This window comes from Schistocerca cancellata, chromosome 3 (genome assembly GCF_023864275.1).
Source record: "Schistocerca cancellata isolate TAMUIC-IGC-003103 chromosome 3, iqSchCanc2.1, whole genome shotgun sequence".
Classification (NCBI taxonomy): domain Eukaryota; kingdom Metazoa; phylum Arthropoda; class Insecta; order Orthoptera; family Acrididae; genus Schistocerca; species Schistocerca cancellata.
The window spans coordinates 13,980,137-13,996,566 of record NC_064628.1 but is presented as its reverse complement, the minus strand read 5'-3'; the positions used below and the strand labels follow the sequence as shown (position 1 = coordinate 13,996,566).

The window sequence follows — 16,430 nt, the reverse complement described above, 5'->3', positions numbered from 1 at the left end:
TTGTTGCGTGAGGGCCGGCCGCGGTGGTCTAGCGGTTCTAGGCGCGCAGTCCGGAACCGCACGACTGCTACGGTCGCAGGTTCGAATCCTACCTCGGGCATGGATGTGTGTGATGTCCTTATGTTAGTTAGGTTTAAGTACTTCTAAGTTCTAGGGGACTGATGACCACAGATGTTAAGTCTCATAGTGCTCAGAGCCATTTGAACCATTTTTTGTTGCGTGAGGAAGCACAGCCCCCACATAATCGTTGGCTAAATCTACAGTCCCCCCCATTCTTACCCCCTCCCCCCCTCCCTCCCTCCCTCTCTCTCTCTCTCTCTCTCTCTCTCTCTCTATCTATCTATCTATCTATCTATCTATCTATCTCTGCTACGAGTCCTACAAGAAACGTGCCTTTCTTTTTTTGATGGAGTAATCACTTTAGAAAGCGTTCGTGTTCAGTCCTTACCTGCGGTCACAAAAATACCTTACAGAACTTTTCGTTGCAAAAATGTTCAAATGTGTGTGAAACCTTACGGGACTTAAGTGCTAAGGTCATCAGTCCCTAAGCTTACACACTACTCAACCTAAGTTATCCTAAGGACAAACACACACACCCACGCCCGAGGGAGGACTCGAACCTCCGCCGGGACCAGCCGCGCAGTCCACGGCTGCAGCGCCCAAGACTGCTCGGCTAATCCCGCGCGGCTTGGAGCGTAGCGCGCGCATTCGCCCCCTGTGCCGTCGCCACGCCCCCCACTTTATACTGGACTGCAGCGGCTCGCCTGACGCTCGCCCGCCTCGCCTTTTGCAGAGCGCTTCGTGTGGTGGAACGTGTTCTCGACGCTGGCGCCGCTCACGCTGCAGGAGTTCCGAGACCTGGCCTTCCGCTTCAGCCAGCAGGTGTACGGCCTGACGCAGAAGACGGCCCGGTGAGTACCCAGCCACTGTGCTAGCTGCACAGACCCCAGTGCTACTGTCTCACTAACAACTGCCCGGGAAACGTACACTGGTAAGACAAAACATTACGACCACAGAAGTATGTAAGCGGAGCAGACACGGGTGGAGGCTCACCCTGGCGAAGACATGGGATGCAAGTGGGAAAATCCATAGAGATAAGCGACTGTCACAAAGGGCAGATTATTACTACGCAGAGCCTGTCAATGAGCGTCTCGAAAACGGCAAAGTTGGTCGAATGTCCACGTGCTACTGTCGTGAGCATCTACAGAAAGAAGTAGAAGGACATTGATACTACTACTAGGCGCTAAATGGTTGCACCTCGACGACTCTTCACAAAAGGTGGGGTTCCAAGGTTTGTCTGCTCTGTAAAGTAGGATAAATGGGCATCTGTGGCACCTCTGCCTAAAGAGCACATTAAGTGTTTCGGGGCACACCGTTCATAGCACATTTTTTAACATGGAGCTTGTAACCTCCCCCTCACTTACCGACCTTAATGACAGTGAATGATTAAACCACGTGTACCTAATGGAAATTTGGGAAAAGCAATCGTCACCGAAGTTAATTTGTCGGTAAAGAGGAAGGAAAGGGTTACATCTAAATGAAAGGAAAAATGCAAATGAAACTGGTGGAAATTAATTTTGAAAAGGGGTAAAGTTAATAAAGAAAGTAAATGTGCGGCCGTTACGTTAACAATTGTTGTTGTTGTTGTGGTAATTAGATATTTGAGATTTGAGGAAAATTACGGTCGCCAGTCCTAAGGACAATTACTATAGTAACTCAAAAAGAAAGGTTATTACACATATAATTAGCACTAGAAGCGTGGCAACTGAAGGTTGACACGTGTAGTGTGAAAACTGAAAGTTTGTCAGAAGTACTAAATTTCGCTACACTCTGACTTAATTTAGCAAAAGAATTAATAAAACCGGAAAATTGAAAGTTAATGTAGTGACTGAAATTAATAGTGAGCTTTCTTTCTGAAGCACATCGAAATTCAGTAAAATACGGCTAGTCTTGGACTACCTCAACAATCATTTCAAAAGCTACTTGAATCTACACAATTTAGAAATAAGAGATTTAACTTTGAACTTGAATTAAATGATTCTGAACAATTAACAATAGTAAAATTTAGTATGTACCAAGCTGAGCTGCAGTCACAGGTAAGCTAAAATACGATAAAAAAACTCGCACTCTTAATTTGTGCTTGTGTAATCTAAATATTGTAGCCAGCTATGAATACCTTAACTGAACTTTGAAATTAAAGCAGTAAAATCGAATGATGCTGGCGTTTTAATTTCAACGACACTCGGGTTCATTCCGGAAAAGGAAGGGACCCTGCTTGGTAATGCAATTGGGACAATGAGCAACAAACGTTCATGCTAAGTTGCTGTAATTTTGTGATGCAACAATTTTAAAAGTTTGAAAAGCTGAGGTCTCCCATACAGTTCTGAAACTTTACATGCTTCCAGTCTTCCTTGTTGGTTGATTGAAGGTTTGAAGCCGTCGATCGAGGATGTGGCGACAGTCACTCATTGTCGGCCGTCGCTGTTGCAGAAGCTGGATGTTGGCGCGCCTTCTTCTCGACGTGGTCACCAGACGAAACGGGCTCTTGATGTGCGCCAGCTAATGCTTCCCGTCCGCGACACCATGTCAGAAACTATCATCGCAAGTCGAGCGCAATTACATGCTGCCAAACCCCGAAAGCGTGGTAACTTGTGGGAGCTACACAAACACACCTGCTCCACTGCACCACCCCAGCCAGACTGCCCGCGCTCCACGCGACAGAGTTAACACTACCAAAGATCCTAGACACTTTGGTTCTCCACACGACCTATCGATGTATTCGTTCGATAGCATAGTTTTCCCTAGGCAAGACCCAGCGTAAAAATACAAATAGTATTTACAAAACAAACCAATTATACATCGACATAAATGCATGTATATACAAATAGTAAAACAATTACAATACAGAGACAGAAATATCATATCTTCAGGTGACAAAATAAGGAAAAAAAATTATAGTACAATAGATGGAAATAGGAGGATATGCATTTCCGGCGTTACAAGCTCCGCAGCAGACCATCCCTACGTGTTCACATATTGACCCAACGACATCGTCAATTACGCTATGTGATCCTAAGCATCTGGACACCTGGCTGACTTACAGGTTCGTGGCGCCCTTCATCGGTAATGCTGTAATTCAGTATCGTGTTGTCCCACTCTCGCAGGCACACGTTCAATCAGGTGCTAGAAGGTTTCTTGGGGAGTGTCAGCCCATTCTTCACGGGATGATGCACTGAGGAGAGGTATCGATGTCGGTCGGTGAGGCCTGGGACCAAGTCGGCGTTGCAAAACATCCCAAAGGCGTTCTGTATGATTCAGGTCAGGACTCTGTGCAGGCCAGTCCATTACAGGGATGTTATTGTCGTGTAAACACTCCGCTACAGGCCGTGTATTATGAACAGCTACTCGATCGTGTTGAAATATGCAATCACCATCCTCGAATTGCTCTTCAACAGTGGGAAGCAAGAATGTGCTAAAAACATCAATGTAGGCCTGTGCTGTGATAGTTCCACGCAAAATAACAAGGGATACAAGCCTCCCTCCCTCCCCCCCCCCCCCCATGAAAAACAATACCCCACCACAACACCACCGCCTCCGAATTTTACTGTTGGCGCTACCCGCGCTGGCAGATGACCTTCACCGGGGATTCGCTATACCCACACCCTGCAATCGGATTGTCACATTGTGTACCGTGATTCGTCACTCCACACAACGTTTTTCCACTGTTCAATCGTCCAATTGTTACGCTGCTTACACCATGCGAGGCGTCGTTTGGCATTTACCGGCGTGATGTTTGGCTTTTGAGCAGCCGCTCGACCATGAAATCCAAGCTTTCTCACCTCCCGCCTAACTGTCATAGTACTTGCAGCGGATCCTGATGCAGTTTGGAATTCCTGTGTGATGGTCTGGATAGATGTCTGCCTGTTACACGTTACGACCCTCTTCAACTGTCTGCGGTCTCTGTCGGTCAACAGACGAGGTCGGCTTGTACGCTTTTGCGCTGAACGTGTCCCTTCACGTTTCCACTTGGCTATCACACCGGAAAGAGTGGACCTAGGGATAGTTAGGAGTGTGGAAATCTCGCGTACAGACGTATGACACAAGTGACACCCAATCATCTAACCGCGTTCGAAGTCCGTGAGTTCCGCGGAGCGCCCCATTCTGCTCTCTCACGATGTCTAATGACTACTGAGGTCGCTGATATGTAGTACCTGGCAGTAGGTGGGAGCACAATGCACCTAATGTGGAAAACGTGTGTTTTTGAGGGTTTTTGAATTCTTTGATCACACAATGTACTTTTGCAGTGGGCACGGGACCATCAACATTCGACAGTCTATCAATGGAAACGTGTCGGCTCTTCGGATCAATCACATTGTTGCTAAAGTAGGTCGATGGTCGTCTCCACAAACGCCGTCGTCGAGGTAAACGGCGGCTCGAAACGTGCAGCGCGCCGCGGACGCAGGCTGGTGGGAGGAGTATTGTGCTGTGGGAGACACTCTCCTGCGCTTGCACGGGACCTGTGGTAGCAATCGGAGACATGCCCACAGCTGCGAACAACCTGCATCCCTTCACGCTTGATCTCTTCCCAGGCGGCGATGTCATCTTTCAAAATTATAATTGTCCGTGTCTCGGAGACAGAATCGTGCTACAGTGGTCTGAGAAGCATTATAGTGAACTCACGTTGATGTCTCGGTGACCAATTTCGTCTGTTGTACAATAAATCCTCTGGAACCCATATGTGTCTCTATCGGGCGTCGTCGCCGTGTAAGGAAACCAGCGGCCCGTTACTTACACATGACCTGTGTGTGCACATCTAATACTACATATGTCCAGAAATATACCAAGACCTTGTCGGATCCCTGATATGCAAAATCAGTGATGTATTTCAGTCCAAAGACGGACAAACAAGCTGTTAAGCAGCTGGCCGTAATGTTTTGGCTCATCAGTGAACATCTATGTGACTCATCGTCTTGGTAGCTTCGCGCACCACTATGATCTGCATAAAAAGCAGATTTGAATTGCATACCTTTATCTATGTTGTCTTGTATGAGTATTGATCAAGTATGTCTGCAGATAATGAAAATTATTAATACTACCTAGAGAGACTAGATTTTCGCCCGTGGCTTCGCTCACATACATATAAGAGTACGTCATTTATAATTCACACATATATGAATTTCACATGTATGTAACGTATTTCAGACATATTTGTTCACACATTTCATACGTATCTGTAGTGAATTTCACCCTGCAGTTTCATCTGAATACTGAGGACACTGTGATGCTCTCCGCTGTTTTACTCCATGCAACTCCACAGAGGGCGTTAAGTATGACTGTGATACTCAGTCACGTGGCCCCGAAACACGATGCCAGAATTATGGGTTCGCCGCAGTGCGCAGTCTCGCGAACTGGTCGACGCACTAAACAACCCAATTTGCGTTTCATACTTTTAAAATAGTCCACGTCACCGAGTCATATGTGGGAAACCGCCTAAAAACCACATCTAGGCTGGCCGGCTCACCAGCCGTCGTCGTTAATCCGCCAGGCGGATTCGATACGCGCCCAGAGCCCTCCTTGAATCTCCGAAAATAAGTGCCACGCGCGCGGCCATCGAGGCAGGTCAACTTACGTCCTACTATTCATGACATTCATATACATCACATCTTCATCACCATCATCATCATCCAACAATTAAACTCTGCCTGTTACTCATAGCGATTAGTCCAAGTCGTTCCATATAGTTTTGATTCTTCGTTTTTAACGCCACCACCTTTTTTCTTTAAATGACTTGAAGTCACGTAAAATAACTGAGAAATGAAAATATTAACTTTCGGTAAATTCTGCCTTTGATACGATTAGCAATGACAGCAACATTAAAGAAAACTGGGGCCTCTTTTCATGAAACATAATTTCTTCCATTCTTTTGTTAATGCTTTTACCTAAATTATTAAACATTTTCAGTAGGAATTTTAGGAAGGCTACGGTCCACAGTTAGTTTGGACGGCAGCACTTTTGGTAATCTATAAACTGACTGTAAAATGTAATGCTATTTCCTTCCGGAATGAAATACATAATTTATAATCGGACTTCGTTAGGTAAAAATGGTTGCAGGCTCTATCGGAATTGCTGCGATTGAAATGGCGCTCGAAAATAACGCGGACCAAAGGAAAAGCTTCGGTATTTAGTTATTCCGCAATTATTAATCTAATAAGGAAAGGAATAGTATTTTAAATGAAATAAAAATGAATTTAACAATATATTATCAAAGTAACTGACACACAGAACTTAAATTTTGTCGTCACAGCAACTGATCGATAGTTATGACGGAAAAACAAAAATATGTATGTTGTTTGTGAACATAATACTTTTATATGGTTCCTATACATTTAATTACACCCGGAATATGATCAGACACTTATTCTCCAGATAATAATTAAAGGTAAACATCCAGTCAGATCAAAGCTAGCGCAATTCACAATCGAGCGAGATAAGAAAGTGAGCGAGAAAAACAAGCAAAAAATGAGATCAAAAAGTGAGATCGAGGACCTTCGTACATTGGTTTATACAAATCAATTATGTCGACCATTTTTTGCCCATTCAGAGATTACATTTATGGTTATAGCTCTAGTATCTCTGATACTGTTCATACATTCCTAAAGTTTTATAGGTTTCGTTTGCGCAGTTAACAGTGTTTGGTTCCACATACTTACATTAATAAAGTTCAGAGTAAATATTTGTAAACGTCGGCTGTGACGCTACACGTTTATTTATTCGTGCTGTTGATTTGTATTTGTGTAGTGGGTACTCTGCCTAGCTGAAGAGGCTCTGAAAACCGAATACTGTCTGTCTGACAATAACATCTGCTGCAGAGAAAATGCTGCACCACTTATCAAGATGAGGAAGCTAAGGCTGGTAACTGACAGATGCTACCGACATCACCAGTCTTACCTGCCATACAGGGACATGTCAGACTCTTAATACAACAAACACGGATACACTTCATAATCTAATATTACAGTCAACGATGTTATTTATTTTCTCTAATTTAATTTACGCCATATGAACAATTTTCAAAGCTGCCTCTTAAGATTTTCGTTCAGGCCTAGCATTGCCCGCTAAGTGTTGCTCGGGTAAATTTAAACTACACCCACGTTGTCTCTATTGGTTGACAAAATTTCGACTCCGCAAAGCCAGCTGAAAACAGAGTTTACCGCATCGTGATATAAGTTTGATTCAACAGCAAAAACCACGATACAAACTATCACCTCCTCTAGTAGGATATGTTCTATTGTCAAGTGCACAGTTTCCCTTTAAACAGCCGGTCATTCGAGTTGTGTGGGCATTGCGCTACGAAAGATGGCAACAGCATATTATTTCCGCTAAGACCCTGTTAGCGATATCAAAGAGGCACCTGTAACAAGTGAGTGCTTGTCAAGATGAATAGACCTGCTTCCTTTCAATGGAGGAACTCCGCCACAACTGCCGGCCGCGGTGGCCGTGCGGTCCTCGGCGCTCCAGTCCGGAGCCGCGCTGCTGCTACGGTCGCAGGTTCGAATCCTGCCTCGGGCATGGGTGTGTGTGATGTCCTTAGGTTAGTTAGGTTTAAGTAGTTCTAAGTTCTAGGGGACTGATGACCACAGCAGTTGAGTCCCATAGTGCTCAGAGCCATTTGAACCATTTCCGCCACAACTCTCTGATAGAACCGCAGCGGATTTTCGAAGTACTTGAGGCGCCGCCTGCCCACGACTTGTTTGCCTCTTACTTTTTATTCGTAATCTACCTCTCTGGACAGGAGAATACTCTCCAGTGCTAACAAACTGCTAAAGCGATTCATGGCGCACGGCTCCAGTTGCAGGCTGCCTATTTAAAGGCTTGCAGCAGAAACAAAAATTTGATTTTCAGTATTTCCTATACAATGACGCCAAAAAATCGCAACACCAAAAAATAAAAATGTAGATTAATGAAATTTACGGGGTACATTTGTCTAATGAGTGCGAGATAAGCCATAGAAAATGTGAAATGTTGGTGCATAAACAACCGGTGTAACCGCCAGAATGTTGAACGCAAGCATACAAACGCGCATACGTTGTGTTTCACGGGTGCAGGACGTCATATTGTGGGATGGAATTCCATGTCTGTTGCACGTGGTCGGTCAGTACAGGGACTATTAATGCCGTTTGTGGATGACGCTAGAGTTGCCGTCCGATAATATCCGATATGTACTCGATTGGAGACCGATATGGTGAACAAGCAGGCCAGAGTAACACACCGGCGTTCTAGAGCGTGTTTGGGTTAAAACAGCGGTATGTGGGCGACCGTTATCCTGTTGGAAAATACCCTCTCAAATGCTGTCCGTGAATGGCAGCACAACAGGTCGAATCACCAGATCGACGTACAAATTTGTAGTCAGGGTGCGCGGGACAAACGCGAAGAGTGGCCCTGCTATCATACGGAATCATACACGACACCGTTAGCTCTAGGTATGGGTGGAGGGCGTCTAGCGCACAGACAGACTGGTTGCAGATCCTCAACTAGCCTCCCTCCTAACTAATACACGGCAGTCACTGGCACCGAGGCGCAGCCAGCGTCGTCAGAAAACACGACAGACCTCCAGCCAGCCCTCCAGCGAGCTCTCGCTAGACACAACTGGAGCCGCCAATAGCGGTGGCTTGGGTTCAAAGGAATGCACAGTACAGCGGGTCTGGCTCGTAGCTGTCCTGGATGTAGCCGATTCGTTAACAGTTCGTTGTGCCACTGTGGTGTCAACTGCTGCTCAGATTGCTGCTGCAGATGCAGTACGATGCGCGAGAGCCGTCACGGCGAACACAGTGGTCTTCCCTCTAGAGATGGGGGATCCGCTCTTGAACTAATTCATAGAGTTGAATCTTTCAAAGGAGTGAACAATCAGTGATTCAGAAAAAAAGAACGGTAGCTCCAAACGTTTCCCACGGCAGAGAGAGAGAGAGAGAGAGAGAGAGAGAGAGAGAGAGAGAGAGAGAGATGGAGCATATCAGCAGCGCCTCTGCTGGTCAGAGCACAGTGCACGCCACACAACACAGCCAGCGTCGGCCTCTACCCTGCTTCTACCTTGGCTGCCTGCATTGTGCAGTGCCCCATTGGATTTTGTGTTTCACATATGCCGTGCCGTCTCTGTACGTCGTCTGCCGCACGCAGTGTCTGGCGCAGCTTAACTTCGCATCGCACTCTGTCGGCGATCGTTTCAGTCGCACATCCTGCCCTCTGGGCAGTTGATGCGAGCAACACGACAGAGAGCCACCTAGCGGATAACATAGGAACTACTTGCAACAACCTGCTCGCAAGGGAACGGATGATTTGCCTCGGAGCAGGTGAGTTCACCGCTCCCCCCACCCTCGGAACTCGCCCGCTCAACGCTCACCTCACCGTCTCGACTCTAGCCAGAGCGTTGAGCAAAGTGACTCAGGTGTCACTCTGGTCTCTGCGGTCTCAGCTCACGCAGTAATACAGCTCGCGGCTCTCTACTTCCCTCTCGGCAGTTCCACGTGGCCGTCCAGTACCCGGTCTTCTTGCGACCGCGCATTCATGCTCGCTGCCAGCAGCCATATACAGTGGCTACATTCCTGCCACGTCTTTCTGCAATACCGCAGAAGGCACATCCAGCTACTCGTAGCCCTATTACAAAACATCGTTCAAACTTAGTGAGTGGTTAATAATGGCGCCTTTGTCGCCTTAAAGGCACTCTTTCCTAACATCAACTCACCACGCCCAGTCTCAAAAGTTACTAACACTCACGAGAGTTACGGCGTGCATTTAAAGCAAACCTGGTTTGCATTCTCATGTTGGCGCTACTAGTGCCACTCTTGTGTGACTGGCAAAAAAATCTGAACACACATCACCTTTCAGATGTAGAAAAACACCTACCAAATTCTGTTTGTGTCACACATCAGCTTCTTGGTGTCGCGATTTGTTTGCCCGCCAGTGTAGTTGACCGAATTTAAAAATTTAAAATGCTGTCATAATGCACTCATAGTCATATATTAAACATCGAATACGGTAAGACAGGTATTACAATAGAAATTGTTTACATGTTTTGAGGTAGCGTAACTCGTCGCACAAAAATCACCCAGATTACATTCATCCAGTAATTGAGAATGACAGCCGTGACCGACTTCCGACGAACTTTACTCATTATTTCAAATCTTTACGAAACTTTTTCTCGTTGTAACCCTGTACAATATAATGAAAGGAAAAAAGAATGTTTATCGCTTACTACACTTTCGCTGTTCATGCAGTAAAACTTGAATATCAGGCATGACGTTTCAATGAAGAGTTTGACAGAGCAATCAAAGACGCAAGTCGAAACAAAGCCCCGGGAGTAGACAACATTCCATTAGAACTACTGACAGCCTTCGGAGAGCCAGTCCTGACAAAACTCTACCATCTGGTGAGCAAGATGTATGAGACAGGCGAAATACCCTCAGACTTCAAGAAGAATATAATAATTCCAATCCCAAAGCAAGCAGGTGTTGACAGATGTGAAAATTACCGAATGACTTAATAAGTCACAGCTGCAAAATACTAACGCGAATTCTTTACAGACGAATGGAAAAACTGGTAGAAGCTCACCTCGGGGAACATCAGTTTGGATTCCGTAGAAATGTTGGAACACGTGAGGCAATACTGACCCTACGACTTATCTTAAAAGAAAGACTAAGGAAAGGCAAACCTACGTTTCTAGTATTTGTAGACTTAGAGAAAGCTTTTGACAATCTTGGCTGGAATGCTCTCTTTCAAATTCTGAAGGTGGCAGGAGTAAAATACAGGGAGCGAAAGGCTATTTACAATTTGTACAGAAACCATATGGCAGCTATAAGAGTTTGAAAGGGAAGCAGTGGTTGGGAAGGGAGTGATAAAGGTTTGTAGCCAATCCCCGATCTTATTCAATCTGTATATTGAGCAAGCAGTAAAGGAAACAAAAGAAAAATTCGTAGTAGGTATTAAAATCCATAGAGAAGAAATAAAAACTTTGAGGTTCGCCGATGACATTGTAATACTGTCAGAGACAGCAAAGGATTTGGAAGAGCAGTTGAACGGAATGGACAGTGTCTTGAAAGGAGGGTATAAGACGAACATCAACAAAAGCAAAACGAGGATAATGGAATGTAGTCGAATTAAGTCGGGTGATGCTGAGGGAATTAGATTAGGAAATGAGACACTTAAAGTAGTAAAAGAGTTTTGTTATTTGGGGAGCAAAATAACTGATGATGGTCGAAGAAGAGAGGATGTAAAATGTAGGCTGTCAATGGCATCGAGTATTGATTTAAGTGTCAGGAAGTCGTTTCTCAAAGTATTTGTATGGAGTGTAGCCATGTATGGAAGTGAAACATGGACGATAAATAGTTTAGACAAGAAGAGAATAGAAGCTTTCGAAATGTGGTGCTACAGAAGAATGCTGAAGATTAGATGGGTAGATCACATAACTAATGAGGAAGTATTGAATAGGATTGGGGAGAAGAGAAGTTTGTGGCGCAACTTGACAATAAGAAGGGATCGGTTGGTAGGACATGTTCTGAGGCATCAAGGGTTCACAAATTTAGCGTTGGAGGGCAGCGTGGAGGGTAAAAATCGTAGAGGGAGACCAAGAGATGAATACACTAAGCAGATTCAGAAGGATGTAGGCTGCAGTAGGTACTGGGAGATGAAGAAGGTTGCACAGGATAGAGTAGCATGGAGAGCTGCATCAAACCAGTCTCACGAGTGACGACCACAACAAAACAAAAAAGAAATTAATTAAACCTTTTTATTACAATCTGTATTGGCAGCACATTTTGCAGACAGTATCCACATATACCACTGAAAGTACATCCACAATTATATCATTGTACGAGACAGAGTTCAGCAGATATGGCATCCTAAACACTGAGATGCTTCAAGAATTTGCTTTTGCTTAAGGGGAGGTTTACTATCTTTGGCCCGAAAAAGGCATGTTCTTGGAGGAATTTTTTCTCGGGATGTGTTACAGATATCAATGTCAAATCTGGTCAAAATCGTTATTGATATTTACTCTACAAACTGGAATTTTTTCGATCGGAAATGTCGAAGAGCAAAGGCGGATGTGCCGTCGGAACGAAACAAAATTTCGATGTGGACCTCCACGTGCGGTATGTCACAGGTCACCCGGCTCGTCTCAAATCAAAATTGGGTTAACGTTAGCGAAGTATATAAGATTCTGTAGGACTTGTACCTCACTTAAGTTAATTGCACCATAGGAAACGAAGTGGCGGCTATTTGAAAAAAAAAATAGGGTTTTTTTTTCATCGATTTTTCGACTTCGTCGGTCAAGTAAAAATGTTTATAGTAGATGGATCGGAATAAAAGTAGTGCAACTCCTAGACAATTTAATTAGCTTCGTCAGAAAAAGGGAATCATGCCACTCGGTTCAGTAGATTTGAAGTTACCGTATCACGCAATGAAAAAGGTAATTTCGAGAAAAACGCCTTTGAAGTTTTTTGACTACATATAAATGCAATATTATGCAACATACGTTCAATCTACTATTCCGGGTCCATAAACTAGTCCTTCGTCTTCCTCACAGACGGCGTTCTGCTCGATCTGGGCCATCCTGCCGCTCGTACGGCCGGTGACAAAGCGGTTTTCGGCCACTCGAATCCGGCGGTCGACCGAGTGCTTGGCGAACTGCGTCGAATAGAGTCCCAGGGTGACGTCCATCGTTGTCACGGTCTTCAGAATTGATGAATACCCTTCGCTGAAGCTGCTCGCTGCCAGGAAAGTCGCAATCTCCACAGTCTTCACACCAGAATGCAAATGCTTTGGGGCTAACTTCCAAACACACGCGTTCAAAGTTTCATTTGAATTTGGTGTGTTTCATACCAAGCACCCGTACAATAACTCGTCCTCCGAAAGAAAAAAACTGGTGCGTGAAAAGGCCGATTTCAGGCAGGTGCATTTTTTTGTTCAACCACTAATAACAAACATTTCCGTTCCGTATTCGGAAAAACCGTTTCACAGGTGGATTCTAAACACTTTTTATGGATCCAAAAATGCAGTTTTTAAAAAATCAATTTTTTGAACAAAAAGATAGTAAACCCCCCTTTAAGACGGAGCGCAAATTACCCAGAATGACTCATCCAGTGTTTGACAATGAATGCACTTAGAGACGTCCAACAAATTTTATACATAATTTCAAACCTTTTTTAAACTTTTCTCTCTTACATGCTTAACGTCACGTATTTAAAACATTAACTCATTTGTAAAATAATCAGAGATTTGAAACTGTTTTACGTACAAGAGTTTTATTCTTTCAAGAATCTAGGATGGTGAGTTTACTGGTACGTACTGGAAGAGAGTATACTTTTCTTCATTTGTTCGGGGTACACGAAAGGCACGCCGTCTACCTCTAAATCGTAAGATGGCGTCTTGTCAGCTTCGTCTCTGAAAGTAAATTTAATATCCCGTCGAGGGCGAATTAATTAGAGACGGAGCTACAGAAGGAAGAGGAGGATGAGAAGGAGATCAGGGTTTAACGTCCCGTCGACAACGAAGTCATTAGGGACGGAGCAAAGGCTCGGATTAGCGAAGGTTTGGGAAGGAAATCGGCAGTGTCCTTCGTCATAGGAACCATCTCGACATTTGCCTGAACATGTCTAGGGAAATCACGGGAGTATTGGGGCTAGGCCGGTACCACCCCAAAGTACCGTTATCCCAGATGGCGGCGATGACTTCATCCAAGATGGGCGGCGATGAAGTCATCCAAGGTGGCGGATTTTGGTGGGAAGTTTGAATTTTGGTGGGGAAGTGCCTCGAACACTCCATCAGAAAAATGGCAGCAAGTTCAAATTCCAACATGATAATGCATCACACCTAGGAAAATGGCAGGAAGAAAGGACTTGTCTTTATTATTCAACCAGTTTCAAGCAGCTGTATTCGCCACCAGGTCTGGACTCCAACTGACTTAGTTCATATCATCGCCACCAGAGAGTGCCACCGTCACGTCATCCAAGATGGCGTCACGATGGCGCTCTCTGGTGGCGGCGATAGGAACTAAGTCAGTTGGAATCCAGGCCTGGTGGCGAATACATCTGCTTAAAACTAGTTAAATAACAAAGGCAGTCCTTTTTTCCCGTCATTTTCTTTGCTTAGTGGAGATAACTGGGGTGTGACACATTATCAAGTTGGAATTTGAACTTCCCACCATTTCCTGGGGGGGGGGGGGGGAGAGATTAGTGGAGATAGCCCAATTCACCTTCTTGCCACCAATATTCAAACTTTCCGCCAACATCCACCATCTTGGATGACGCCATCGCCGCCATCTTGGATAACTATAGTCTGGGGTGGTACCAGCCTAGTCGCAATATGCACGGGAAGCCTAAATCAGGATGGCCGGACGCAGGTTTGAACCGTCGTCGTCCCGGATGCCAGTTCCGTGTACTAACCACTGCGCCACCTGGCTCGGTTGGAGCTACAGCTTGCAGTAGACAAGGATTGGGCAAGAAACCGGCCTTCCATTTTCAAGCAAACCATCCCAGCATTTTCCATAAGGGACTTGCGGAAATAAAGGATAATCTAAATCTGGACGGCGAGGCGCGGCTGTGAAGCCCGCACAACCAGTCCAGTGGCTCGACTGCTGCACCATCCCCTCTCGATCGTCGGCAGGCGCACGCTTTCCCTGGCCAGACTTTAGTATGATTAGCGGAAACAGTGCACACACAAGGTGCTGGTACATACGTAAGCCACGTAACTTAGCAGCTATTATCGCACTTCGTATTCCGTTCTTCTGAATCCAACTGGTGTACATACATCGTTATTACATCCACTTGCTGGATACGTTTCGGGTCACTACCCATTGCCTGTGGGCCTCTTCCGTTTAACATAACTTAAAAAGTCACGGGACTCGATTGGTCAACTGCAAATCCCTATACGTGAAATACGGACTATTTGCCTCATGCATATACCATCTCATTATCCGATACTACAGTAGTCTCTGTTCAGATATCTTGCAGTGACTGCAGCCCTTATTCTGCTATAAAAAGCATATGGTATTCTATTATACAATCAGCATATATAATTCTATTATATAATCAAAGTTGCAGCCCTTATTCTGCTATAAAAAGCATATGGTATTCTATCATACAATCAGCATAATACCTCATACATCAAAGTTGCTATCCAGAATAACCTGTAGAATAATGGAACAGAAGACTGGCCTTAGGAAAGGAAAACGGACAAGAGAAACAGTTCAGACGTTGCCTTAGATAAGAAGGGCAAAACTTAAGAGGATTTATCAGCTTAGGAAATGCACTCTACAAACTAAGATGGTGTACAATGTTTGAAATTATCAGAAAAATAAGTACAAAGTGCAGTGAAAGATGAGTGATGAACAATATGTTGAATAATCAAGAGCCTGCAATATCAATGGAAAACCAATGGACGTAAGTGCTCGGATTATAAAAGGGCGTCAACCAGTAATACAGTCTTTCTCCGCTACTCTTCAATCCGTACGCCGAAGAAGCGATGGCGGAAATAAAAATAAGGTTGTGCAGGGGGGGAGGTAAAATACATGGTGAAAGGATATAAAAAATATGTATGAATGATAAAATTCGCTGATGACATCGCTACGCTCAGTGAATATAAGGAAGCATTACAGGACCTGTTAAATGTAATGAGCTGTCTACTGAACACGTCAGATGGACCGAGAGTAAACCAAAGGAAACCGTGAGCAGTGAGGAGTAGCAGAAATGATATTAGCGATAAATTTAACGTCAAAATTGGGAACCATTTAGTAGATGAAATGAAGGAATTATTATTCAATGGACGCAAAAAAGCATTTGATGGACGAAATAAGGAGGAAATAAGAAACTGGCCAGCACAGGCAGAGAAGGCATCCCTCCTTAGTGGAAGCCAACTATTACCAAACAGCTGCTTGAACTGGAGGAAGAAACTTCTGATAATGTACATCTGGAGCATAACATTGTATGGAAGTGAATCAAGGACAGTGACATGTTTAAGCTTTGATGTGTTACAGAAGGATGCTAAGATTTAAGTGCAGTGATAAGATGAGAAGTCAAGAGATTGGCCGAAGAACAGCTGAGAAACGGAACATGTGGAAAACACTAAGAGAAGGAAACGATAATTGATAATTTGTTAAGAGATTTTCAGGAAAACAATTTCCTTTGTATTGGATGGAGCTGTGAAGTGCGAAAAGTAAAGAGGAAGATAGAAATTAGAATGTATCCATCAAACAATCTAAGACATTAAATGTATGCACTACTCTGATGAAAAGCTCCATTAAACAGTGATGAAGGAAAACCTACAAATCAGTTTCCTCTCACCTTCTTATCTCGTAAGAAAGCCCGAGGCACTTGACGACGAGTTACACAGATGGTGACTTTATCACGGAGCTCTGATTTACTGAGATATCGGAAATATCGTTT

The 16,430-nt window shown here is 44.4% G+C and overlaps 1 protein-coding gene across 1 annotated transcript in view; it reads left to right on the top strand.

The window, feature by feature from the left end:
- Positions 1-16,430, top strand: part of LOC126176796 (neprilysin-4-like) — a 796,156-nt gene that overhangs the window by 748,838 nt on the left and 30,888 nt on the right. The window contains exon 11 of the mRNA XM_049923974.1: positions 794-911. Within this exon, the coding sequence (XP_049779931.1) occupies positions 794-911 (118 nt within the window). The remainder of the gene's footprint in view (positions 1-793; positions 912-16,430) is intronic.